This window comes from Solanum stenotomum, unplaced genomic scaffold (assembly GCF_019186545.1).
Source record: "Solanum stenotomum isolate F172 unplaced genomic scaffold, ASM1918654v1 scaffold28252, whole genome shotgun sequence".
NCBI lineage: Eukaryota > Viridiplantae > Streptophyta > Magnoliopsida > Solanales > Solanaceae > Solanum > Solanum stenotomum.
Window position 1 is genome coordinate 213,416 of NW_026029907.1, and position 26,499 is coordinate 239,914.

The 26,499-nt window shown below is 36.3% G+C and overlaps 2 protein-coding genes and 1 long non-coding RNA gene across 8 annotated transcripts in view; 2 read left to right on the forward strand and 1 right to left on the reverse strand.

Moving 5' to 3' along the window:
- On the forward strand, nucleotides 1–22,681 carry LOC125851629 (uncharacterized). 4 transcript variants are annotated; one of them, XM_049531400.1, is made up of 10 exons: nucleotides 1–112; nucleotides 15,457–15,607; nucleotides 17,824–17,884; nucleotides 18,015–18,147; nucleotides 18,391–18,514; nucleotides 19,006–19,062; nucleotides 19,175–19,271; nucleotides 20,332–20,539; nucleotides 21,977–22,037; nucleotides 22,137–22,681. In XM_049531400.1, the coding sequence occupies exons 1-10, from the start codon at nucleotides 33–35 to the stop codon at nucleotides 22,200–22,202; spliced, it is 1,038 nt and encodes a 345-aa protein (XP_049387357.1). In that variant the 5' UTR covers nucleotides 1–32; the 3' UTR covers nucleotides 22,203–22,681. The 4 variants fall into 4 exon arrangements, with proteins under 4 accessions (XP_049387357.1, XP_049387355.1, XP_049387358.1 ...); XM_049531398.1 differs by lacking the exons at nucleotides 15,457–15,607; nucleotides 17,824–17,884; nucleotides 18,015–18,147; ... (4 more) ...; nucleotides 21,977–22,037; nucleotides 22,137–22,681 and adding exons at nucleotides 259–421; nucleotides 2,334–2,394; nucleotides 2,525–2,657; ... (4 more) ...; nucleotides 7,371–7,431; nucleotides 7,536–8,113; XM_049531401.1 differs by lacking the exons at nucleotides 15,457–15,607; nucleotides 17,824–17,884; nucleotides 18,015–18,147; ... (4 more) ...; nucleotides 21,977–22,037; nucleotides 22,137–22,681 and adding exons at nucleotides 271–421; nucleotides 2,334–2,394; nucleotides 2,525–2,657; ... (4 more) ...; nucleotides 7,371–7,431; nucleotides 7,536–8,113.
- On the forward strand, nucleotides 9,381–12,222 carry LOC125851630 (uncharacterized). Its single transcript, XR_007444921.1, has 2 exons — nucleotides 9,381–9,603; nucleotides 12,055–12,222. It is a non-coding gene; the product is annotated as an uncharacterized LOC125851630 (long non-coding RNA).
- The window catches only part of LOC125851628 (uncharacterized), an 18,719-nt gene continuing 1,704 nt past the window's right edge, over nucleotides 9,485–26,499 (reverse strand). The window contains exons 2-5 of one of the 3 annotated variants that reach the window (XM_049531397.1): nucleotides 25,915–26,073; nucleotides 25,162–25,827; nucleotides 24,071–24,986; nucleotides 9,485–9,538 (exon numbers count right to left, since the gene is read on the reverse strand). In XM_049531397.1, coding sequence (XP_049387354.1) covers nucleotides 9,513–9,538; nucleotides 24,071–24,986; nucleotides 25,162–25,827; nucleotides 25,915–26,073 — 1,767 coding nt within the window. In that variant the 3' untranslated portion in view covers nucleotides 9,485–9,512. Of the gene's footprint in view, nucleotides 9,539–11,509; nucleotides 11,990–23,590; nucleotides 24,987–25,161; nucleotides 25,828–25,914; nucleotides 26,074–26,499 lie in introns of those variants that run through there. The other 2 variants (XM_049531396.1, XM_049531395.1) reach the window with 2 other exon arrangements.

The window sequence follows — 26,499 nt, forward strand, 5'->3', positions numbered from 1 at the left end:
GTGGAGTGTCTCAGTAGCTCCTTTTATCCTCTATGGGTTATCGACTTCATCATTATAATCACATTTTCCCCATTTGCAGGACCTCCTTCTCCTCTTTTCGCTTCAATCTCAGGTGAGTAATCTTTTTTTCACATTTACATACGCTTAATGTTATCATTACAATGAAAAATACGAATTACGTATAATACATTTGTCTATATGTATGTAACCAATTTTTCCTGGATTTTTATCGGGTTTAATTGATGACCCATTTGATAGATGTGTGTGTAGAGTGTGGTGTTGCAGTCAGAGTGGTAAAAATCAGGGGCAAATGGAGCAAATAGTTGTTAATGGCTCAGAGACACAAGTTGTAGTGGATGATTCTAGTTTGTTGCAAAAGAAAATATCTGCAATTCGACTTGGGGGTCCTGCAAAGCTACAGGTGAATAAGCATTGTTGGTTTTTTTTTGTTTGTTGGGTTGTGAATTATGTTGAGAGTAATGCATGAATTGGATTTAGTCCCAAAAGTTATGAGCTTTATGTGTTTGTTCATGTTACTTATTGGGTTGAATTTCTAATTTCTTGTGTATATGTACTCCCTTCGTCCCAATTTAACTGCCTTAGTTTCTAAGTTGCGTGGACTCTTCACTTTTGATGCTGCACCCATGTAAGATTATCCAAAAACACACTACTTTTGGGGAATACGACAAGCATTCACTTACACTTTTGAAGGGTTTGAGCAACATATCTTAGTTTGATTGAACACGGAGTTTATGAAATAAATGGAGACTTTTGAATCTGGTGGTCTTAAATTAAAAAGGAGTGTAGTCCTTTAAATCTTGTGGTCAACTTGACAGGTAGAATGTTGGAATTGGAAAACTTACTATATATAGAAAGAGACACTCTTTTTGGGACAGACCAAAGAGGAAAGTAAGACACTTAAATTGGGACATAGGGAGTACTTTTTTGGGAGTGGGGGATGGGGATGTGGAGTGTTAATTTTAAGACATTGTTGTATTGCTTGTTAATCTGATCAATGGAACTTTCGGGTAACTGTATAATACAACATTTCTCTGTGAAGAGAGTTGTTATCTAGGGAGTAGTAATGTTGGTCTTGGGTGTATATATGTAGAACTTCATCGATAACTTGTTATTTCACGGTTAAAGCTTCATTGGTTATCTTGTGTGTGAGGATGAGGTAGCTTTAACATTCTCATGCTTCTTGGCTGTGATGTTAAATTTGTGATTAGGTTTAACTTGTAAGTGGTTAGTTGACCCTGTTCTGACATATACTCTTCCCTAGGTCCTTATATAAACTACGACAAAAATGTGTATCTGAAGTGTTAGTTGCTTGCTAGTAGGATATACTTTTAGAAGTTGAATCAAACCGATTTTATTTGTCTAAGTCATGTCATGCTTCCGGAAAAGTTCTGTTATCCAGGATCAACTATTCACACCTTTCTGAAGTTTCTATCTGATGTTTAACTTCTTTTAAGTGTTAAGGAGTATTAAGGAGTCATTTGGTACGTGGGCTAAGGTGGATATCCTAGGATTAAGTTTAGGATTAGAATTATACTGAATTTTGTTGATGGTAGTAAAATTGAACCATTAGTTTAAAAAAGAAAATAAGAAAATAAAATTGTACCATCAACCAAACAATGTATAAATCAAATCCAAACTTAATCCTAGGTATCCCACCTTGTCCCATCCAATTTGGTATTATTTTATCCCACTTCCCAGGTGGGATAAATTAGTCCAAGGATTATAATACTAGGACTATAACTTAGTTCGTGAACCGAACCACCCGTAAGATTTGGTTAATCAAGGGTACATGTGCCCAGCTCATTGTCTCTGGTACTTCCTGAACAGCTGCTTAGTTGCATCCAGAAAGCAGAGGTTAGATCTAATATCAAGTAAACACTTGAGTTTGAACTATATTACTGTTTGTCAACATGATCTTGGTCTAAGTTCATCTCGACCAAAGTAGAAACGATCATGATTATAGGTGATCTTAATAGAATGGGACTGAGAAACACGTGGAGGAGTTAGGGTGTAGGACATACAATTGTTAGTCCTGTTATTCCAGTCTAGTGCTATTTAAAGCTTTTGTCATGCGCTTGTTAAAAACCAACTAGTGGATGTTGGGTCTACTTTTCAGTTCCATATGGTTTGAGATGATGCTATTATGTTAGGCTCCATGTTTTATTTGACCTATGTACAGATATATTGGCATTTATTAATGTAAAGTACTTGTCTTAGCTAGAACCTTGAACATTTCACACACATAACCATGCTTATTTTACCTTGTTCTGATTGGTTTTTCCTTTTACTTACCAACTATTACAACATTCTAGGTAATTGCAGATTTTGATGCCACATTGACAAAATACCGGATAGATGGTTGCCGAGGCCAAAGTATGTTATCCACTTCATACAACATTATCCTATTGCAATAGCTTGTCTGGAACAGACAGCTATCAATAGTATTTGATATACGTTTCTTAGGTCACAAGTGAAGGACTTGTCAAAATAACGAATTTTGTAGGCAGTCATAATGTTTTACAACAGGAGGATCCTGAGTTCAATGACAAGAGGCAGAAATTATATGAGTATTATCATCCCTTAGAATTTGATCCAGCAATTCCCCTTGATGAGAAAACCAAGCTCATGGAAGAGTGGTACGTGTTATGATTTTGTACTGCTAGAATCGGGTCCAGACTCGTGTTATATATTGCATTTTGAGTTATTGACAAGTGAAATAGATAATATGAAGTTCCGAGATAATATTTATATTTTATCGTAAGAGTAGTAGTATATCCAGCTCCCTTGTATCAGCAAATGGGGACCATCATCGGATTGGTGAAATTTAAAGGGATTGTAGTACCATGGCCTATGTGTTAATGTCTAACTTGTTTTCTGCAGGTGGGGAAAAACACATGCTCTTCTCATTGAAGGAGGCGTTACATACAATGGAATTCAAAATTCTGTGGCAAAAGCCACAATTGCATTCAGGGATGGTGTAACTGAACTTCTTGAACTTTTGGAGGTACAGTTAGCCACTATCAGTTGTTGTTTTCTGAGATCTTGGGATGATGTTGATGAAGGCCAATGCAGGAAATATGAACCATTGTGATTTCCTTGTGTGATCTAAATTATTGGAAAGAAATTTGATGGTATTAGTTTATCAAAAAGCCGGAGTATGGATAATAGGGTCATTCCAAGCACTTAAGAACCTTAGAGGAAATGCCTTGATTATTTTCTTTTCTTCTGTTTTTGTTTATTCGACTTTTGAAAGTCCCTAGAATGTCAGGCTCAACCACAGCTCAAATGTTGTTTTAGAGAAAGTGAAATTGAACAGTGGTATTACTAAATGACGTGTTGGTTTCCATTTTCTGTAGTTGCAGAATTCATGCTAATGCCATTTTTTTTTTGATAATGGTAACTTTACTTCTATATATCCACAGGTATACTACAACCAAAGTGTAGTTCCCCTTCAAAAGTATTACAACAGAATAGCTCTTTTTAGAAGAATTTCCTTTTGACCTTCTACTATCTCACATGTGATTGCTTCAGTAATGAGCTGGGATTGTTTGGTATGCAGGAAAAAGGTGTTCCTGTTCTTATATTCTCTGCAGGTTTAGCTGACATAATAGAGGAGGTTAGTTCTTAAAGATTATCAGTGGTCTTGATGCATAACAGGTGTATGTGATCCTGTTATATTTGTCCAGTTTGGCTTTAGATATGATTCTCTCATCTTCTTAATCTGTCAGGTGCTGAAGCAGAAAGTTCATAGATCTTTCAAGAATGTTAGAGTTGTCTCCAACAGGATGGTGTTTGATGTAAATGGCCACCTACAGTCATTTAAAGGTATCACCTATCACCATTTAGAGGTGCTTTTTACTTACTTTAGAAAGTGCTTCAAGCAGTTTCCACTAATGGTTAGGTTCATTGTATATGTGCATAGACTACCAAATTTTAGCTATTCCTCTAAAGTTTAGGAATTGGCATTCAATGGAGGAATGCTCTGCTCTAATTTTGCCTCCCTGGTGGAACAAGTCGATAATGAGTTCTAATTTCGTCCACAGATCCCCCCCCCCCTCTTTTTTTTTTGATAAGGTCAACTTTAAAAGCTAAAGTCTTGACATATACACAAGATGTGTTGCAGTGATATGGATTTTAAGGTGGATGTTTCAGTCATACAAGATTAGATAAGATATAAATGATGACATTGCAAGTAGCACACGTTGAGGATAAAATGAGAGAAGGTTGCTTGAGATGGTTCGGTCATGTCATGCAACGACCTACCAATGCACCTGTCCGTAGTTATGAAACTATAGTGAGTGAAGGTGTTAAAAGAGGACAAAGTAGACCTAACATAATATGGATGGATTTTGTCTAGAAAGTCCTAAAATTTCTTGGAATCAATACAGACTTGGCTAATGATAGGACATAATCGAGAAAAAGATCCATATAAGCGGGTATCACCAGTTGGGAATAGGTTTTAGTTTTGTTAATACGTTGATTTTGAATCTATCGCTTTTTAGGAGTATTTTGACCTTTATCATAGATTAATATGCCACTAAAAATAAAGAGAACTTTTAATATTGTCATCAATATCATTATTTTAAATATTTAAACTAATTTTTCACCTTTTTAAAGCTTAAATGGAGAAACTGGTCAATGGTGATTCATATATCCGACCTCTACTTGTTTGGGATGGAGATGTAATTGTTATTGTTGTTACCACTTGGTAGGGATAAGTGTGAGATTTAGGGAGCCACTAGTTTGAGAGAGCTCCTAATTTGCCTTAAAAGACAAATCGCCTACCAGTATTGCAATGAAGAGTGCCCAAATACAGCATACGATGCAGAGGATTTTAATCAACGACCCCAAGTTGTGATCTTTTGAGTTTTAATTTTTCAACTTATAAGGACTTAAAAAAATACAGTTAACCCTCCATAAATTTAGATATTTATAAGGCTAACCTAAGTGCGGAAATCTAATACATGAAATCACCTGAACACTAGAAGTTTACAAATTAAAACTTCTATATGTAATATAGATTAGTTTAGAACTGGAGTTCAAGCCCTGTAACAAAGTGATTAATATCTGATCATTGGTTGGACAAATTTGACTAGTACTTACTGCTAGATACTAAGCTTTTACACATATTTGGTCTATACTGGAACAGCGAGGCTTACAAGCAAGCCAATTGCACATATATTTCTTGTATTGTGGCCATTTTTACATCTTTGTTTCTAAAATTAAGAACACTAACTGATACCTGCAGGTAAGACAATCCATGTACTCAACAAGAATGAGCATGCACTTGACATGGCTGCACCACTTCATGATCACTGTGATGACATGAATCCGGGTGATGAGAAATATGCATTAAAAAAGAGAACTAATGTGCTACTTCTTGGTGACCACATTGGAGATTTGGGAATGTCTGACGGCTTAGACTATGAAACAAGAATATCTGTGGGTTTTCTGTAAGTATCTCATCATATCTCCTTATTCATCAAATTTAAACACTACTGAGATATCATAGAACACGAACACTGCTCATAGAATGAAGTCATTTTTGTTTTGCTTTGTCTCACCTCAAATTGGTCATGTGATATCTAAGGTAAACGGATTGTAATTATTATTGTTGTAAGTTGTAACTCCTTAGTTAGAGAAATTAAGTACCACATCCCATAATTGAAGTAGGAATTGTTCCACTATCGATTGTATTTGAAATCTTTTTCAGCTATAAGGCTTTGAGCCTTTGTAAGAAAAGTTTCCATAATTAGAGTTCTTTTTTTTTTTTTTTTTTCAAATTTGATCATTTATGAGGGCAAAAATTTTCAACTTTTGAGTTTGGCATCCCAAACTTTTACATGATCAAAGAGTAGAGATACTATAAACAAGCTCTACTACTAATTAACACCAAAAAACGTCCAAGTTATCGTGGAGGCTAACTGGACATGATATGCTATTCTTAAGCTATGGAGGCGCATAGACATCTCCGTATTTAGAGTTGTTCAAAATTTTCAAGTCATGAACATTAAGATGAAATGAGTTGATATTGATGGCATACAAAGTTGTATTCCAACTACAAACATTTATCCTGACTCGCTAAATGGATTGACAAGTCCTAAAAGCTGAAGTAAAGGAAATTGCGACCGCAATCAATTCTCTCTCAACCCACTTTTTTATCCTCTGAAATCTTCGAAGAGTTCTAGTTAGATGGTTGACACATTGTCCTATGAATCGATATTCAATGGTTAGGAAATGACTTGCCCCGTTGCATGTGGTGCTCTCCCCCCTAACTAGTCTGGGTAAGGAGAGAGTAAGGGTATATAGTTCAAGCCTTACCCTTTCTTTTTTACAAAGAGATAGTTTTTACTCTTTGAATTTGTGGCTTACTAGTTCCCAAAGGAGCAATTTTTGACTTCCTACCTCATATTTTTAATCTTTTCATAGGTCAATAAGCTTCCAACATATTATTTTTCACTCTTTTGGAAACATGAAAAAATTGCCTGCTGAAGTTTGAATAGATATACCTTCCCCAGAATCTTTTCCCAATGGTTTGACAAGATATTTTCTTCCATTACGAACTTCCAATTTTTTGCATTAAAACTTTTTGTGACATTGTTTCTTTTTTCTCACTCAAAAGAATTAAAAAAAATTACAGTCATTCATATGGGGCTTTTGGTCTGACTATGGTTTTCAACTTATTCACAATTTCATTTGGAGCACTGAACTGACCTCCATGTCATTAAGGGTAAAATGAAAAAATTGCTGACATGTTTCAGTTATACTTGTTGGGTTAATTATACAAATCCTCAATATGTATCTTTTCCTGATAAATGCTTTCCATCTTTTATGACAAATGCAAATGGGGAAAGCCCCTCTTTTTTCATAGAGAATGGAAGGGAATTCGAAGAATTTGTTGAAGTTTGCTATTACTGAATTTCACAAAGCACGAGACAAGACCAGGCTTACATTTGTACAACATTTTAGTCATGTGGATTCAGGGTGTGTTTTGGCATGAAGAAAAATGTTTTCTTGAAAAATAAGTGGGTTTCTTACTTATTTATAAGCAAACAAAAAAAGTATTCTCCCTAGAGCATTTATATGTAATATAGCAAAACACTTGTGGAGTTTGTTTTCCCTACTTGCATTAGAAAAGTCACTTTCCTCATTTTTAAGGAGCTTGTTTCCTTGAGAAAATGTTTTCCAAAACATTTCGACCAACCAAACATGTGAAAATTGACAGAAAATGTTTCCTCCATGCTAAATACACCCTTGATGTCTAATTTTCCTCCTCTTATCTAAGACCAAGTAGCATATTCTGAGATTTTAATATGCGATAGTTGCTAAACTTAAAGAGATTGTTGCAGGAATGACAGAGTGGAAGATTCTCTAGAAAGCTACCAAAAAGCTTTTGACATTCTCTATCTGGTAAGAAATTCTTTGATACACTTTTAGTTTGATTCATTCTCCTACTCTAAATTGCTTGTCATTTGCCTTGTTCTGTATCCTCTCATCTTTTTGTTACATCGCAGAATGATGCATCCATGCATGGAGTACTCAAGCTTGCGACTCATCTCTGTTCAACAGAAAGCGATTGAATTACTTGCATTGCTCCTCTCAAGACTCTGTTTCCTTGCTTGGATTGGCAAACAGCACGAATGACCTCTACTTTCTTACATTCTTATAAGAAATCGTGTCAAGAAAATCTCCATTCAAGATACATAGCAGCACTCCTAATATCGACAACTTCTCAACATTTGTCGTCACCATCAGGCACTACCTCAATCTAGGCATGTTTACAGGCTTCACATGCAGAGAATGGAGTGACATCTCCGCTTTAGAGTAGATTGATTTACCTTGGGAAATAATTCATTTGGGAACTCATTGTATTGCTCCGTAGCTGATAATGTAGCTTGTTGCAATTCACAATGAAGTGGTGATTTCTTTTATAAGGATTCTTAGAACCATTTTTAACAACATTTAAAGACCACCTATCTTACAAGGTACTGATGATACCTCTAAGCTGCTACAATGACTGGTGTATCTAGTAATTTCTTGTACGTTGTTTATTTCCTTGTTCGAGTATGAACGCGTAATTCCTCTCTTCACTCCCATTTACTCGTTTATTGTTTCTCTTTGTGAGTTTATCTTCCACAAATATTCAGGTTAAGCTGCACTTTATTTTGGCATCATATTATTAGAGCAATGCTTCCTGCATGAAGGGAGACTACTGGGCAGATGATGAGTTGATGATCCAAATAACAAAAAGGAGTAAGTTCCTCATTGTTAAAAATTGGTGAGACATGCTCTTTAGACCCAATTCAATCTTAACATTCTGTCTAATTATCAGTGTCAAGATGTGGTTCAAACTCAACTAATTTCGAGTCGCACCTGGTAGGTCCACTAAGATGGAACGCTTCCGACAAAAAGGCAAAAAGAATCTCAACTATCACACCACATTTTTTTTGTGAGTAATGTAAATCTTTTTCTTATATTTCAAGGGTTGTCCTTGTGATGCTAAGGAAGTGCACATCGGGCCCATATGAAGGATTTGGTTAAGATAAGCTAGAGCCTACAAAGTGCAAATGGAACCTAACCATATACATCGCTTAAACTTTCTTAAACTTTAGGGTGAGTGATGTATGCTTGTTGCCATAGTGGAGTTTTTCTGTTTAATATTCCAGCCTAGTTTATAGGCCATAACAAATGTTCTATTCAATGCACCCCTAAAGTTATTTCATTTTATAAGATACTAGAGGAGTTGAGTTGAAGCTTCCAATCTATGTGCACAGGTCAATTTAGTAGATAAACAGTTCTGTCAATGCTGTATGCTAGACAGCAACAAATACTGTGTACAAAAACCTCTTGACAATGCTTTTGTGTTGTTTGTATTATGAATATCCAACTGGTGGTCTAGAGACAAATGACAAGTTGAGAGCAGTATAAAAGTCATTACTTATTATTTATGTCCTCCCCTCTTTGAGAGAACAGAAAGAGTACTATACTCATGGACATTTCCATAGTCATTTACACTGGCACATCCCTATATAAGTGAGGAAGAAAACATTAACAAGAGCCACTAAGCCACTAGCCCTCTTTGAGAGAACAGAAAGAGTACTATACTCATGGACATTTCCATAGTCATTTACACTGGCACATCCCTATATAAGTGAGAAAGAAAACATTAACAAGAGCCACTAAGCCAGTTGCAACTTGCAATCATGTATGAAAGAAAGTATATATGGCATTCCCTTAATTCCTAAATTAGATGTAGCAACACAAAAAGAAGGATTAGTGATGTTAAGTATGTATACTCGGATTTACTAATCCTCGCTTACTCTGCTGCTGCTGACGTTGGTAATGCCAAGCTGTTGTCAGTCAGTTCTTCCGAGGGTGATTCCGATTCCAGCTGAGTGTTAAAGCTCTTTGTATAGTGGAACTCAATTTGCAGCCTCTGATGAAGTGGTGTAGATGCCATCAACCCTTTCTTCACATCAACTTGTAATTCCCTAATGGGGATTGCTGCCAAAAAACTCTTAATGTACTCTTTGCAAGCCTCTTTACCTTTGCAAACAAGGCTCGGTTCGTCCTCATTTTCAGGTACTTTATCTCTGAAGGCAACGGTTGATTCTTCCATCTTTTCGTTGGTGTTATTTGAGAGAATCTTCCNAAAAAGATATTCCAACTACATTATACGAAGACAATGTTGCATGTATAGCTCAACTGAAGGGAGGATATATTAAAGGAGATAGAACAAAACACATTTCACCAAAATTCTTTTTCACTCATGATCTTGAGAAAAAAGGTGAAATAAATGTTCTACAAATTCGCTCAGTTGATAATTTAGCGGATCTTTTCACTAAAGCATTACCAACCTCAACATTTGAAAAGTTGGTATTCAAGATTGGAATGCGTCGTCTCCAAGAAATTAAATGATGTTCGCAACAGGGGGAGTAAACTACGTGCTGCGCTCTTTTTCCCTTGACCTAGGTTTTATCCCAATGGGTTTTCCTGGCAAGGTTTTTAACGAGGCAGCAAACAAAACGTATTACAAGATATGTGTACTCTTTTGTCCTTCACTAAGATTTCTTTTTCCACAGGGTTTTTTTTCTTAGTAAGATTTTAACGAGACATATTATCTATCAATGGTCATCCAAGGGGGAGTGTTGTAAATCATTTTGGTGGTTAAATGGATGACCATAATTCCTTGGTTAATTTCCCTCCTTTATGAGTAGTAATGTTGTTGATAATGTGGTCAAATGGATGACCATAACTCCTAGGTTAATTTCATCCTTTATTGGTAGTAATGTTGTTGATAATATGGTTAATTGGATGACCATAACACCTAGGTTTATTTCCTCCTTAATGGGTAGTAATTCTCAAGGTTTAATGTAATGTTTATGACACCTTTTGGTATTCCTCAATGTAATCCTATAAATAGTGGTGTTGAGAATAATGTTGGATACACTTAAAAGAAAGAATGTTAGTTTATATTGTTCCTCTTGTCTTATAGTCTTCTTCTCTTCCTCTTTATATTGTTCTTTTGTCCTTAAGTTTTACAGCAGAACTTTTTTTTCTTTCCTTTTTTGGGTTAAATCAAACTTCCCTCTTAATTATAAAACAAAAGATGCTAGATGAGTAAAGAAAACAACTAAAGAAAGGCATATACTTCAAAGTGCTAACTATCATTTGCCAAAATATTAAATAAATATACAGAATATGCCAATAATATTATATTTTCACAAAATGTATAGCATACTGATTTGAATGAAAATTAGTAGGTCTTACCATCTATATTACATCACTATTAAAACACACCACAAGCTATTAAGGTGGGTCCAACATTAAGTAATCATTACCTTTTTGACTACCACGGCATGTTTAGAATAGTAGTATCTTCATTATCTAAGCTAAATAAAAAATTACTTTTCAGAAAATGCATTGAAAATTAGGTTACTATAATGTTTAAAGGAAGAACATCAAGGGGAAATTCACTATTCATTCACTTTGTTTCTAATCCAAAGTTTTTCACACTTATGTTTGTAATCAAACTCAAAGAGAAAAACAGCTTTGGTGATGAGTTCCATCATCAAACCAAACTAAGAACAAAGGAATTCTACTAATTTAAAGAGATTCAAGAAATTATTCAATATCTTGAGTTGAGGGTATCGGAAACCACCTCACAAGGTAGGGGTAAGGTCTGACCTCCCCAGACCCTACTTGTGCGATTACAGTGGCTATGTTGTCCTTGTCAAGAAATTATGCTATTAGATCAAAAATTCATGATTGGATGATTTAAAAGACAGTGATCAAACAAAAAACAAAACACTTCTACTATTTTTTTTTGAGATTCAAGAAATTATACTATATGATCTAGTTTCTGTCAAAGCTGTATGCTAGACAGCAACAAATACTTTGTACAAAAACCTCTTGACAATGCTTTTGTGTTGTTTGTATTATGAATATCCAACTGATGGTCTAGAGACAAATGAAGAGCTGAGAGCAGTATAGAAGTCATATACTTATTATTTATGTCCTCCCCTCTTTGAGAGAACAGAAAGAGTACTATACTCATGGACATTTCCATAGTCATTTACATTGGCACATCCCTATATAAGTGAGGAAGAAAACATTAACAAGAGCCACTAAAAGCCAGTTGCAACTTGCAATCATGTATGAAAGAAAGGATATATGGCATTCCCTTCATTCCTAAATTAGATGTAGAAACACAAAAAGAAGGATTAGTGATGTTAAGTTTGTATACTCGGGTTTTACTAATCATCGCTTATTCTGCTGCTGCTGATGTTGGTAATGCCAAGCTGTTATCAGTCAGTTCTTCCGAGGGTGATTCCGATTCCAGCTGAGTGTTAAAGCTCTTTGTATAGTGGAACTCAATTTGCAGCCTCTGATGAAGTGGTGTAGATGCCATCAACCCTTTCTTCACATCAACTTGTAATTCCCTAATGGGGATTGCTGCCAAAAAACTCTTAATGTACTCGTTGCAAGCCTCTTTACCTTTGCAAACAAGGCTCGGTTCGTCCTCATTTTCAGGTACTTTATCTCTGAAGGCAACGGTTGATTCTTCCATCTTTTCGTTGGTGTTATTTGAGAGAATCTTCCGTTCATTAGTAGCCTGCTTCTTATCAGTTTGCTCCTTTTTAGTGCTAGCTGATTTCTCATCTGATTGTTGACTCGTGTTAGGTAGCTGCAAGATTGTAGTGTCTCTGTCGAATTTGAGGATGAAAGCCTGGTTGCAGCCTTCATACAGTCACTCACCAAGAGCATCGATGATATACTATGCATCTCGTTCAACCTTGAGGATGAAGAAGTGGTCATTCCAACTCACAATGTAAACGAAGCACTTGCCATGACTGGGACTGTCTTGAACAGATTTAGAAATCTCATCCCAAATGTTGTCAAAGGACATGGCATCTTTGAGAAAATCGAATCCCTCATCTTCGATTCCTTCCGGATGAAAAAAACCAATGAATGATTTCTCTGGGACTACTGAGAGCGGGCGTACTTTAGCCTGGACCACTGTTTCGAGGTCGAAATGCTTATCTGGGAAACGCTCCCTGTACGTCTTGTTTTCACAGAGATTCCTCCACTCTAGTGAACCTTCACGGATAAGACTGTCGAGTTGGGACTTGATAGGCATTTCTTCAGGGTTGGAATGGAACCAATCAGCAATCACAGCAACCAAGGCTGTACAGGCACTTTCACCTGCAGCCCGTTCATTTCGTTGATCAATTGAAGCAAAGAAGACCTCAGTCTGCAGCTTCATCTGCCCATCACGGCTTACTATCTCTTTCTGCTCCCAACTACCAACAGCAAAACTGTCTTCTCCAAACTCGGAGACTGGAAATCCATTCGCAGTTGAACCTTCCTCAGATTTATTCCACTGCAAGCAAGATAGTTATATTAGAGTTATAGAAGTATGCAAGGCAGTGAGGTAAGTTATCAATCTCTGGAAGCTCATTACGAGGTGATAAATAGTATTCCACCGTGCAAATTCACTTGGATGCTGGACAGATCTTAGATTAAAAAAACGGAAGTAAGAGAAGATGGAGACATACCCCTGAAGAAGACTCATCGGATGAACTAAGCTGTCGGCGATCAAAATCTATATCATCCCCACCTTCCTCTCCATAATGCTTCTTCAACAACGGCTCCCCTTTGGGTTTAGGAGATCTGAAGCTTAACTTTCTCTTCCTCCAAGGGAGAATTTTGCGTTTTGAACTCTGCTGACCTTCTCCAGTTGCACCCTCGGCATACACACGCCCTGCAACAGATTTGTGATGACTATAAAAGATCAAATCCTCATCTTCACTGCCACTCGTGTTTGTGTAGCATGATCCACCAGCATGCTTCGCATAGGCAAGTGTTTCATAACTGAATGACTTCCGCATACTTGTATCCTCCTTCACTTCATCTGATTCACCTTCCTCCGAATCACCGAGTGAATCTGTATCAACTGGATATACCAAATCAGTATCATCACTTCTGACTGAGTTCCTTCCATCACTGCCCTCCTCTTCATGACATGCCTTCTTTCGTCGCATAGTAGATAATCCCTTGAAAAGTTTCACTTTCTGCAGACCTGCTTTCAAAACAGAAAGCTCATTTCTGTCTGTCGACAAAACCTCTGCAGGGGAAGGAGATACTGGAGCAGACATGACGAACTTTGGCATCGTTTCTGAGGCTTCGTGAGCATTCCCCAATTCAACAAGATTGAGAGACAACTGCCATAAACAAAATCTACCATATTAACCAAAAATAAGGAAAAAAAGGGACTATCGGTGTAGATCAAGCAAATTTGTTTTGCTTACACAAAGTGAAAGGTTGCTCTTATTGCCGCCACTATAGGCTTCCAAGGGAATGACTATTTCAATTTCTTCTTTTTCCCTAGCTTCTGAAGCAAAGTCTGCAATGTTCAATGATGCAGCAGCAACTATGGGGACTTTATGGTTCGATCGTTTATTCGTAACCTGTTTTTTTAGAATAAACATGAATAAGTACTTTGTCAAGCAACTTACAGAGTTCATATCACAAGTATGGAATTGAATAAAACAGTGAATGAAAAGACAAAAGATGCTGTATGAGCAAAGAAAGCAACTAAAAAAAAGGTTGAACTTTTTTTCTTTCCTTTTTTGGGTTAAATCAAACTTCCCTCTTAATTATAAAACAAAAGATGCTAGATGAGTAAAGAAAACAACTAAAGAAAGGCATATTCTTCAAAGTGCTAAACTATCATTTGCCAAAATACTAAAGAAATATACAGAATATGCCAATAATATTATATTTTCACAAAATGTATAGCCACATGTAGAAAAGTTAATACTGATTTGAATGAAAATTAGTAGGTCTGACCATCCATATTACATCACTATTAAAACACACCACAAGCTATTAAGGTGGGTCCAACATTAAGTAATCATTACCTTTTTGACTACCACATCATGTTTAAAATAGTAGTATCTTCATTATCTAAGCTAAATAAAAAATTACTTTTCCGAAAATGCATTGAAAATTAGGTTACTATAATGTTTAAAGGAAGAACATCAAGGGGAAATTCACTATTCATTCACTTTGTTTCTAATCCAAAGTTTTTCACACTTATGTTTGTAATCAAACTCAAAGAGAAAAACAGCTTTGGTGATGAGTTCCATCATCAAACCAAACTAAGAACAAAGGAATTCTACTAATTTAAAGAGATTCAAGAAATTAATCAATATCTTTAGTTGAGGGTCTATCGGAAACCATCTCACAAGGTAGGGGTAAGGTCTGACCTCCGCAGACCCCACTTGTGCAATTACACTGGCTATGTTGTCCTTGTCAAGAAATTATGCTATTAGATCACAAATTCATGATTGGATGATTTAAAGGACAGTGATCAAACAAAAAACAAAACACTTCTACTATTTTTTTTGGAGATTCAAGAAATTATACTATATGATCAAGTTTCATGACATGACAATGATCAAGAAAAAGCTTAGTCCCTACAAGACAAGAAAGACACAAATCCATAGCCCTCATAAAAAGTCAAGCTTCCACACCAAAAGTCAAGGCCTTTGATCAATTCTCAACAATTTGTTGATGGGGCAGAATTCTCAATAACAACAGTAGCTCTAACAAATTGAGTTCTCATTTCTCATGAAATATACCAAGATCAAATTTTTGATCTCTTTTTTTAATTCTAAAAACAACCAAACAAAAACATCAAAACCAATAAACTTAAAAGAGGTAATAGCAAGAGATATCTCACATTTAATACTGTTTTCACTTCAATCTCAGGTGAGTAAATTTTTTTTTCACATTTACGTACGCTTAATGTTATCAGTACAATGAAAAATACGAATTACTTACAATACATTTGTCTATATGTATGTATCCAATTTTTTCTGGATTTTTTTCGGGTTTAATTGATGACCCATTTGATATATGTGTGTGTAGAGTGTGCTGTTGCAGTCAGAGTGGTAAAAATCAGGAGCGAATGGAACAAATAGTTGTTAATGGCTCAGAGTCACAAGTTGTAGTGGATGATTCTAATTTGTTGCAAAAGAAAATATCTGCAATTCGACTTGGGGGTCCTGCAAAGCTACAGGTGAATCTTACATTGTTGGTTTTTGTTTTGTTTTGTTGGGTTGTGAATTATGTTGAGAGTAATGCATGATTTGGATTTAGTCCCAAAAGTTATGAGCTTTATGTGTTTGTTCATGTTACTTATTGGGTTGAATTTCTAATTTCTTGTGTATATGTACTCCCTTCGTCCCAATTTAACTGTCTTAGTTTCTAAATTGCGTGGACTCTTCACTTTTGATGCTGCATCCGTGTCAGATTATCCAAAAATACACTACTTTTGGAGAATACGACACGCATTCACTTACATTTTTGAAGGGTCTAAGCAACATATTATAGTTTGACTGAACACGAAGTTTAAGAAATAAATTGAGACTTTTGAATATGGTGGTTTCAAATTAAAAATGAGTGTAGTCCTTTAAATCTTGTGGTCAACTTGACAGGTAGAATGATGGAATTGGAAAACTTGCTATGTCTAGAAAGAGACACTCTTTTTGGGACAGACCAAAGAGGAAAGTAAGACACTTAAATTGGGACAGAGAGAGTACTTTTTTGGGAGTAGGGGATGAGGATGTGGAGTGTTGATTTTAAGACATTGTTGTATTGCTTGTTAATCTGATCAATGGAACTTTTGGCAACTGTATAATACACCATTTCTCCGTGAAGAGAGTTGTTATCTAGGGAGTAGTAATGTTGATCTTGGGTGTATATATGGAAAACTTCATCGATAACTTGTTATTTCATGGTTAAAGCTTCATTGGTTATTGTAACAACCCGAAATCCTCACTATATTAATAAGAGCATTGGAACACGATTTCAACCTTAAGATTCTAATTGCAATAATCAACTACCGAATTACAATAGAAATATTGAAATAACGAGTACTTAAAGATAGAAGAAGAATGGAGATGAGAGCTTAGATTCTAGAAGAAGAGGAGAGGACAAACATTTTCTTCAATATGCATCCCCCATCTTTCCAACTCATTTTCCCTTTTAACCAAATGCTAATTGGGCCTGGATCCCAAATAAAACACTCCAATATTTTACTTGGCCCACTCTCATTCACTACTTCTAACTCATAGGCCCTTATAGATCTAGCTTGGTTCACAACAGTTATCTTGTCTGTGAGGATGAGGTAGCTTTAACATTCTCATGCTTCTTGGCTGTGATAGGTAAACTTGTAAGTGGTTAGTTGACCCTGTACTGACATATACTAATCCCTAGGTCCTTATATAAACTACGACAAAAATGTGTATCTGAAGTGTTAGTTGCTTGCTAGTAGGATATACTTTTAGATGTCGAATCTAACTGATTGTATTTGTCTAAGTCATGGCATGCTTCCGGAAAAGTTCTGTTATCCAGGATCAACTATACACACCTTTCTGAAGTTTCTATCTGATGTTTAACTTCTTTTATGTGCTAAGGAGTCATTTGGTACGTGGGCTACGGTGGTATCCTAGGATTAAGTTTAGGATTAGAATTATACTGAATTTTGTTGGTGGTAGTAAAATTGAACCATTAGTTTAAAAATGAAAATAAGAAAATAAAATTGTACCATCAACCAAACAATGTATAAATCAAATCCAAACTTAATCCTAGGTATCCCACCTTATCCCATCCAATTTGGTATTATTTTATCCCACTTCCCAGGTGGGATAAATTAGTCCAAGGATTATAATACTAGGACTATAACTTAGTTCGTGAACTGAACCACCCGTAAGATTTGGTTAATTAAGGGTACATGTGCCCAGCTCATTGTCTCTTGTACTTCCTGAACAGCTGCTTAGTTGCATCTGGAAAGCAGAGGTTAGATCTAATATCAAGTAAACACTTGAGTTTGAACTATATTACTGTTTGTCAACATGATCTTAGTCTAAGTTCATCTCAACCAAAGTAGAAACGATCATGATTATAGGTGATCTTAATAGAATGGGACTGAGAATCACGTGGAGGAGTTAGTCCTGTTATTCCAGTCTAGTGCTAGTTAAAGCTTTTCTCATGCGCTTGGTTAAAACCAACTAATGGATGTTGGGTCTACTTTTCAGTTCCATATGGTTTGAGATGATGCTATTATGTTAGGCTCCATGTTTTATTTGACCTCTGTACAGAAATATTGACATTTATTAATGTAAAGTACATGTCTTTGCTAGAACCTCGAACATTTCACACACATACCCATGCTTATTTTACCTTGTTCTAATTGGTTTTTCCTTTTACTTACTGACTATTTCAACATTCTAGGTAATTGCAGATTTTGATGGCACATTGACAAAATATCGGATAGATGGTTGCCGAGGCCAAGGTATGTTATCCACTTCATACAACATTATCCTATTACAATAGCTTGTCTGGAACAGACAGCTATCAATAGTATTTGATATACGTTTCTTAGGTCACAAGTGAAGGACTTGTCAAAATAACGAATTTTGTAGGCAGTTATAATGTTTTACAACAGGAGGATCCTGAGTTCAATGACAAGAGGCAGAAATTATATGAGTATTATCAGCCCTTAGAATTTGATCCAACAATTCCCCTTGATGAGAAAACCAAGCTCATGGAAGAGTGGTACGTGTTATGATTTTGTACTGCTAGAATCAGTCCAGACTCGTGTTATATATTGCATTTTGAGTTATTGACAAGTGAAATAGATAATATGAAGTTCCGAGATAATATTTATATTTTATCGTAAGAGTAGTAGTATATCCAGCTCCCTTATATCAGCAAATGGGGACCATCATCGGATTGGTGAAATTTAAAGGGATTGTCGTACCATGGCCCATGTGTTAATGTCTAACTTGTTTTCTGCAGGTGGGGAAAAACACATGCTCTTCTCATTGAAGGAGGCGTTACATACAATGGAATTCAAAATTCCGTGGCTAAAGCCACAATTGCATTCAGGGATGGTGTAACTGAACTTCTTGAACTTTTGGAGGTACAGTTAGCCACCATCAGTTGTTGTTTTCTGAGACATCTTGGGATGATGTTGATGAAGGCCAATGCAACAAATATGAACCATTGTGATTTCCTTGTGTGATCTAAATTATTGGAAAGAAATTTGATGGTATTAGTTTATCAAAAAGCCAGAGTATGGATAATAGGGTCATTCCAAGCACTTAAGAACCTTAGAGGAAATGCCTTGATTATTTTCTTTTCTTCTGTTTTTGTTTATTCGACTTTTGAAAGTCCCTAGAATGTCAGGCTCAACCACAGCTCAAATGTTGTTTCAGAGAAAGTGAAATTGAACAGTGGTATTACTAAATGATGTGTTGGTTTCCATTTACTGTAGTTACAGAATTCATGCTAATGCCAAATTTAGTAGTCAATTTATCCCAGAATAGGTCTTTTTAGAAGAGTTTCCTTTTGACCTTCTACTACCTCACATGTGATTGCTTCAGTAATGAGCTGGGATTGTTTGGTATGCAGGAAAAAGGTGTTCCTGTTCTTATATTCTCTGCAGGTTTAGCTGACATAATAGAGGAGGTTAGTTCTTAAGGATTATCGGTGGTCTTGATGCATAACAGGTGTATGTGATCCTGTTATGTTTGTCCAGTTTGGCTTTAGATATGATTCTCTCATCTTCTTGATCTGCCAGGTGCTGAAGCAGAAAGTTCATAGATCTTTCAAGAATGTTAGAGTTGTCTCCAACAGGATGGTGTTTGACGAAAATGGCCACCTACAGTCATTCAAAGGTATCACCTATCACCATTTAGAGGTGCTTTTTACATTAGAAAGTGCTTCAAGCAGTTTCCATGGATGGTTAGGTTCATTATGTGTATATCTGCGTAGGTTACCAAATTTTAGCTATACCTCTAAAGTTTAGGAATTGGCCACTGGTTGTAAGTTTAAGCTTCAATGGAGGAATACTCTGCTCTTAAGCTAAAGTATCACCAGTTGGGAACAGGTTTTAGTTTTGTTAATACGTTGATTTTGAATCTATTGCTTTTTATGAGTATTTTGACCTTTATCATAGATTAATATGCACTAAAAATATAGAGAACTTCTAATATTGTCATTATTTTAAATATTAAACTAATTTTTCACCTTGTTAAAGCTTAAATGGAGACACATGGTCAATGGTGATTCATATATCCAACCTATACTTGTTTGAGATTGAGATGTAGTTGTTATTGTTGTTACGCTTGGTAGGGGTAAGTGTAAGATTTAGGGAGCCACTAGTTTGAGAGAGCTCCTAATTTGCCTTAAAAGACAAATCGCTTTCCTGTATTGCAATGAAGTGTGCCTAAATACAGCTTACTATACAGAGGATTTTAAGCAACGACCTCAAGTAGATTGGTACATTAAAGTACTGTTGATTGGTTGACTGAAACAAACGAAGACGAGTTCTTTTATGATCTTTTGAGTATTAATTTGTTCCACTTATAAGGACTAAATTAATACGGTTAACCATTCATGAATTTGGATATTTATAAGGCTAACGCAAGTGCGGAAATCTATTACATGAAATCACCTGAACACCAAAAGTCTACATAATTAAGACTTCTGTATGTAATATAGATATAGATTAGTTTAGGACTGGATTTCAATCCCTGTAACAAAGTGATTAAAATCTGATCATTGGTTGGAAATATTTGACTAGTACTTACTGCTAGATACTAAGCTTTTACACATACTTGGTCTATACTGGAACAGCAAGGCTTACAAGCAAAGCCAATTGCACATATTTTTCTTGTATTGTGGTCATTTTACATCTTTGTTTCTAAACTTAACAACACTAACTGATACCTGCAGGTAAGACAATCCATGTACTCAACAAGAATGAGCATGCACTTGACATGGCTGCACCACTTCATGATCACTTTGATGACGTGAATGGACTGAGTGATGAGAAATCTGCATTAAAAAAGAGAACTAATGTGCTACTTCTTGGTGACCACATTGGAGATTTGGGAATGTCTGACGGCTTAGACTATGAAACAAGAATATCTGTGGGTTTTCTGTAAGTATATCATCATGTCTCCTTATTCATTAAATTTAAACAATACTGAGATATCATGGAACACGACACTGCTCATAGAATGAAGTCGTTGTTGTTTTGCTTTGTCTCACCTCAAGTTGGATATGTGATATCCAAGGTAAATGGATTGTAATTATAATTGTCGTAAGTTGTAACTCCTTAGTTTGGAGAATTTAAGTATCACATCCGATAATTGAAGTAGGAATTGTTCCACTATCGATTGGATTTGAAATCGTTTTCAGCTACAAGGCTTTGAGCCTTTCTAAGAAAAGTTTCCATATTTAGAGTTGTTCAACATTTTCAAGTCATGAACATTAAGATGAAACGAGTTTATATTGATGGCATACAAATTGTATTCCAACTACAAACATTTATCCCGACTCTCCAAACGGATTGACAAGTCCTAAAAGCTGAAGTAAAGGAAATTGCGACTGCAAGAATTACACTAGTGAGCATCAATTCTCTCTCAATCCACTTTTTTATCCTCTGAAATCTTGGAAGAGTTCTAGTTAGACAGTTGACACATTGTCCTATGAATTGATATTCAATGGTTAGGAGATGACTTACCCCGCTGCATGTGGTGCTCCCTCCCTAACTAGTTTGGGTAGGGAAAGAGTGAGGGTATATAGTGCCAAGCCTTGCCCCTTCTTTTTTACTAAGAGGTAGTTTTTACTCTTTGAATTTGTGGCTTACAAGTTACCAAAGGAGCAATTTTTGTCTTCCTACCTCATATTTTTAATCTTTTCATAGGTCAATAAGCTTCCAACATAATACTTTCACTCTTCTGGAAACATGAAAAACTTGTTAAATTGTGGATTTTGTAGAGTTTGAGATTATTAGGTGGTTGTTCACTGATTGCCTGCTGAAGTTTGAATACATATACCTTCCCAGAATCTTTTCCCTAATGGTTTGACAATATATTTTCTTACATTAGGAACTTCCAATCTTTTGCATTAAAACTTTTTCTAACATTTTTTCATTTTTCTCACTCAAAAAAATTTAAAAATTAAAGAGTCATTCATATGGGGCTTTTGGTTTGACTATGTTTTTCAACTTATTCACAAATTCATTTGGAGCATGTCATTAAGAATAAAATGAATAATTGTAGACATGTTTAAGTTATACTTCTTGGGATATAACTAAACAGATCTTCAATATGTTATCTTTTCCTGATAAATGCTTTCCATCTTTTATGACAAAATGCAAATGGTGAATGCCCCTCTTTTTACATAGAGAATGGTGAGGAATTCAAAGCATTTGTTGAAGTTTGCTAGTACTGAGTTCAGAAAGCATGAGAACAAGAAAAGGCTTACAGTTATGCAACATTCTAGTTATGTTTGATTTAATGTGTAATTTCCCTGTAGCGTATTCTGAGATTTTAATATGCGGTAGTTGCTAAACTTAAAGAGATTGTTGCAGGAATGACAGAGTGGAAGATTCTCTAGAAAGCTACCGAAAAGCTTTTGACATTCTCTATCTGGTAAGAAATTCTATGATACACTTTTAGTTCGATTCATTCTACTACTCTAAATTGCTTGTCATTTGCCTTGTGGACTCTCATCTTTTTGTTACATTGTAGGATGATTCATCCATGCATGGAGTACTCAAGCTTGCGACTCATCTCTGTTCAACAGAAAGCGATTGAATTGCATGCATTGCTCCTAGCAAGACTGTTTCCTTTCTTGGATTGGCAAACAGCACGAATGACCTCTACTTTCATACATTCTTATAAGAAATTGTGTCAAGAAAATCCCCATTCAAGATACATAGCAGCACTCCTAATATCGACAGCTTCTCAACATTTGTTGTCACCATCAGGCACTACCTCAATCTAGGCATGTTTACAGGCTTCACATGCAGAGAATGGAGTGACATCTCCGCTTTAGAGTAGATTGATTTACCTTGGGAAATAATTCATTTGGGAACTCATTGTATTGCTCCGTAGCTGATAATGTAGCTTGTTGCAATTCACAATGAAGTGGTGATTCCTTTTATAAGGATTCCTAGAACCATTTTTAACAACATTTAAAGACCACCTACCTTACAAGGTACTGATGATACCTCTAAGCTGCTACAATGACTGGTGTATCTAGTAATTTCTTGTACGCTGTTTATTTCCTTGTTCGAGTATTAACGCGTAACTCCTCTCTTCACTCCCATTTACTCGTTTATTGTTTCTCTTTGTGAGTTTATCTTCCACAAATATTCAGGTTAAGTTGCACTTTATTTTGGCATCATATTGTTAGAGCAATGTTTCCTGCATGGAGGGAGACTACCCTTGGCAGATGATGAGTTGCTGATCCAAATAACAAAAAGGAGCAAGTTCCTCATTGTTAAAAATTGGTGAGACATGCTCTTTAGACCCAATTCAATCTTAACATTCTGTCTAATTATCAGTGTCAAGATATGGTTCAAACTCAACTAATTTCGAGTCGCACCTGGTAGGTCCACAAAGATGGAACGCTTCCAACAAAAAGGCAAAAGAAATCTCAACTATCACGCCACATTTTTTTTGGTGAGTAATGTAAATCTTTTTCTTATATTTCAAGGGCTGTCCTTATGATGCTAAGGGAGTGCACATCGAGCCCATATGAAGGGTTTGGTTAAGATATGCTAGAGCCTACAAAGTGCAAATGGAACCTAACCATATACGTCGCTTAAACTTTCTTAAACTGTGTCAAAGTGTCGAGTTAAATTGAGACAGAGGAAGCAATGTTTTCTCAGGGTGAGTGATGTATGCTTGTTGGCATAGTGGAGTTTTCCTGTTTCATTTTCCAGCCTAGTTTATAGGCCATAACAAATGTTCGATTCTATGCACCCCTAAAGTTATTTCATTTTATATGATATTAGAGGAGTTGAGTTGAAGCTTCCAATCTATGTGCATAGGTCAATTTAATAGAAAAATAGTTCTGTCAATGCTGTATGCTAGACAGCAACAAATCTTGTGTACAAAAACTTCTTGACAATGCTTTTGTGTTGTTTGTATTATGAATATCCAACTGATGGTCTAGAGACAAATGAAGAGTTGAGAGCAGTATAGAAGTCATATACTTATTATTTATGTCCTCCCCTCTTTGAGAGAACAGAAAGTGTACTATACTCATGGACATTTCCATAGTCATTTACATTGGCACATCCCTATATAAGTGAGCAAGAAAACATTAACAAGGGCCACTAAAAGCCAGTTGCAACTTGCAATCATGTATGAAAGAAAGGATATATGGCATTCCCTTCATTCCTAAATTAGATGTAGAAACACAAAAAGAAGTATTAGTGATGTTAAGTTTGTATACTTGGATTTACTAATCATCGCTTACTCTGCTGCTGCTGATGTTCGTAATGCCAAGCTGTTATCAGTCAGTTCTTCCGAGGGTGATTCCGATTCCAGCTGAGTGTTAAAGCTCTTCGTATAGTGGAACTCAATTTGCAGCCTCTGATGAAGTGGTGTAGATGCCATCAACCCTTTCTTCACATCAACTTGTAATTCCCTAATGGGGATTGCTGCCAAAAAACTCTTAATGTACTCTTTGCAAGCCTCTTTACCTTTGCAAACAAGGCTCGGTTCGTCCTCATTTTCAGGTACTTTATCTCTGAAGGCAACGGTTGATTCTTCCATCTTTTCGTTGGTGTTATTTGAGAGAATCTTCCGTTCATTAGTAGCCTGCTTCTTATCAGTTTGCTCCTTTTTAGTGCTAGCTGATTTCTCATCTGATTGTTGACTCGTGTTAGGTAGCTGCAAGATTGTAGTGTCTCTGTCGAATTTGAGGATGAAAGCCTGGTTGCAGCCTTCATACAGTCTCTCACCAAGTGTATCGATGATATAGTATGCATCTCGTTCAACCTTGAGGATGAAGAAGTGGTCATTCCAACTCACAATGTAAACAAAGCACTCGCCATGACTGGGACTGTCTTGAACAGATTTAGAAATCTCATCCCAAATGTTGTCAAAGGACATGGCATCTTTGAGAAAATCGAATCCCTCATCTTCGATTTCTTCCGGATGAAAAAAACCAATGAATGATTTCTCTGGGACTACTGAGAGCGGGCGTACTTTAGCCTGGACCACTGTTTCGAGGTCGAAATGCTTATCTGGGAAACGCTCCCTGTACGTCTTGTTTTCACAGAGATTCCTCCACTCTAGTGAACCTTCACGGATAAGACTGTCGAGTTGGGACTTGATAGGCATTTCTTCAGGGTTGGAATGGAACCAATCAGCAATCACAGCAACCAAGGCTGTACAAGCACTTTCACCTGCAGCCCGTTCATTTCGTTGATCAATTGAAGCAAAGAAGACCTCAGTCTGCAGCTTCATCTGCCCATCACGGCTTACTATCTCTTTCTGCTCCCAACTACCAACAGCAAAACTGTCTTCTCCAAACTCGGAGACTGGAAATCCATTCGCAGTTGAACCTTCCTCAGATTTATTCCACTGCAAGCAAGATAGTTATATTAGAGTTATAGAAGTATGCAAGGCAGTGAGGTAAGTTATCAATCTCTGGAAGCTCATTACGAGGTGATAAATAGTATTCCACCGTGCAAATTCACTTGGATGCTGGACAGATCTTAGATTAAAAAAACGGAAGTAAGAGAAGATGGAGACATACCCCTGAAGAAGACTCATCGGATGAACTAAGCTGTCGGCGATCAAAATCTATATCATCCCCACCTTCCTCTCCATAATGCTTCTTCAACAACGGCTCCCCTTTGGGTTTAGGAGATCTGAAGCTTAACTTTCTCTTCCTCCAAGGGAGAATTTTGCGTTTTGAACTCTGCTGACCTTCTCCAGTTGCACCCTCGGCATACACACGCCCTGCAACAGATTTGTGATGACTATAAAAGATCAAATCCTCATCTTCACTGCCACTCGTGTTTGTGTAGCATGATCCACCAGCATGCTTCGCATAGGCAAGTGTTTCATAACTGAATGACTTCCGCATACTTGTATCCTCCTTCACTTCATCTGATTCACCTTCCTCCGAATCACCGAGTGAATCTGTATCAACTGGATATACCAAATCAGTATCATCACTTCTGACTGAGTTCCTTCCATCACTGCCCTCCTCTTCATGACATGCCTTCTTTCGTCGCATAGTAGATAATCCCTTGAAAAGTTTCACTTTCTGCAGACCTGCTTTCAAAACAGAAAGCTCATTTCTGTCTGTCGACAAAACCTCTGCAGGGGAAGGAGATACTGGAGCAGACATGACGAACTTTGGCATCGTTTCTGAGGCTTCGTGAGCATTCCCCAATTCAACAAGATTGAGAGACAACTGCCATAAACAAAATCTACCATATTAACCAAAAATAAGGAAAAAAAGGGACTATCGGTGTAGATCAAGCAAATTTGTTTTGCTTACACAAAGTGAAAGGTTGCTCTTATTGCCGCCACTATAGGCTTCCAAGGGAATGACTATTTCAATTTCTTCTTTTTCCCTAGCTTCTGAAGCAAAGTCTGCAATGTTCAATGATGCAGCAGCAACTATGGGGACTTTATGGTTCGATCGTTTATTCGTAACCTGTTTTTTTAGAATAAACATGAATAAGTACTTTGTCAAGCAACTTACAGAGTTCATATCACAAGTATGGAATTGAATAAAACAGTGAATGAAAAGACAAAAGATGCTGTATGAGCAAAGAAAGCAACTAAAAAAAAGGTTGAACTTTTTTTCTTTCCTTTTTTGGGTTAAATCAAACTTCCCTCTTAATTATAAAACAAAAGATGCTAGATGAGTAAAGAAAACAACTAAAGAAAGGCATATTCTTCAAAGTGCTAAACTATCATTTGCCAAAATACTAAAGAAATATACAGAATATGCCAATAATATTATATTTTCACAAAATGTATAGCCACATGTAGAAAAGTTAATACTGATTTGAATGAAAATTAGTAGGTCTGACCATCCACATTACATCACTATTAAAACACACCACAAGCTATTGAG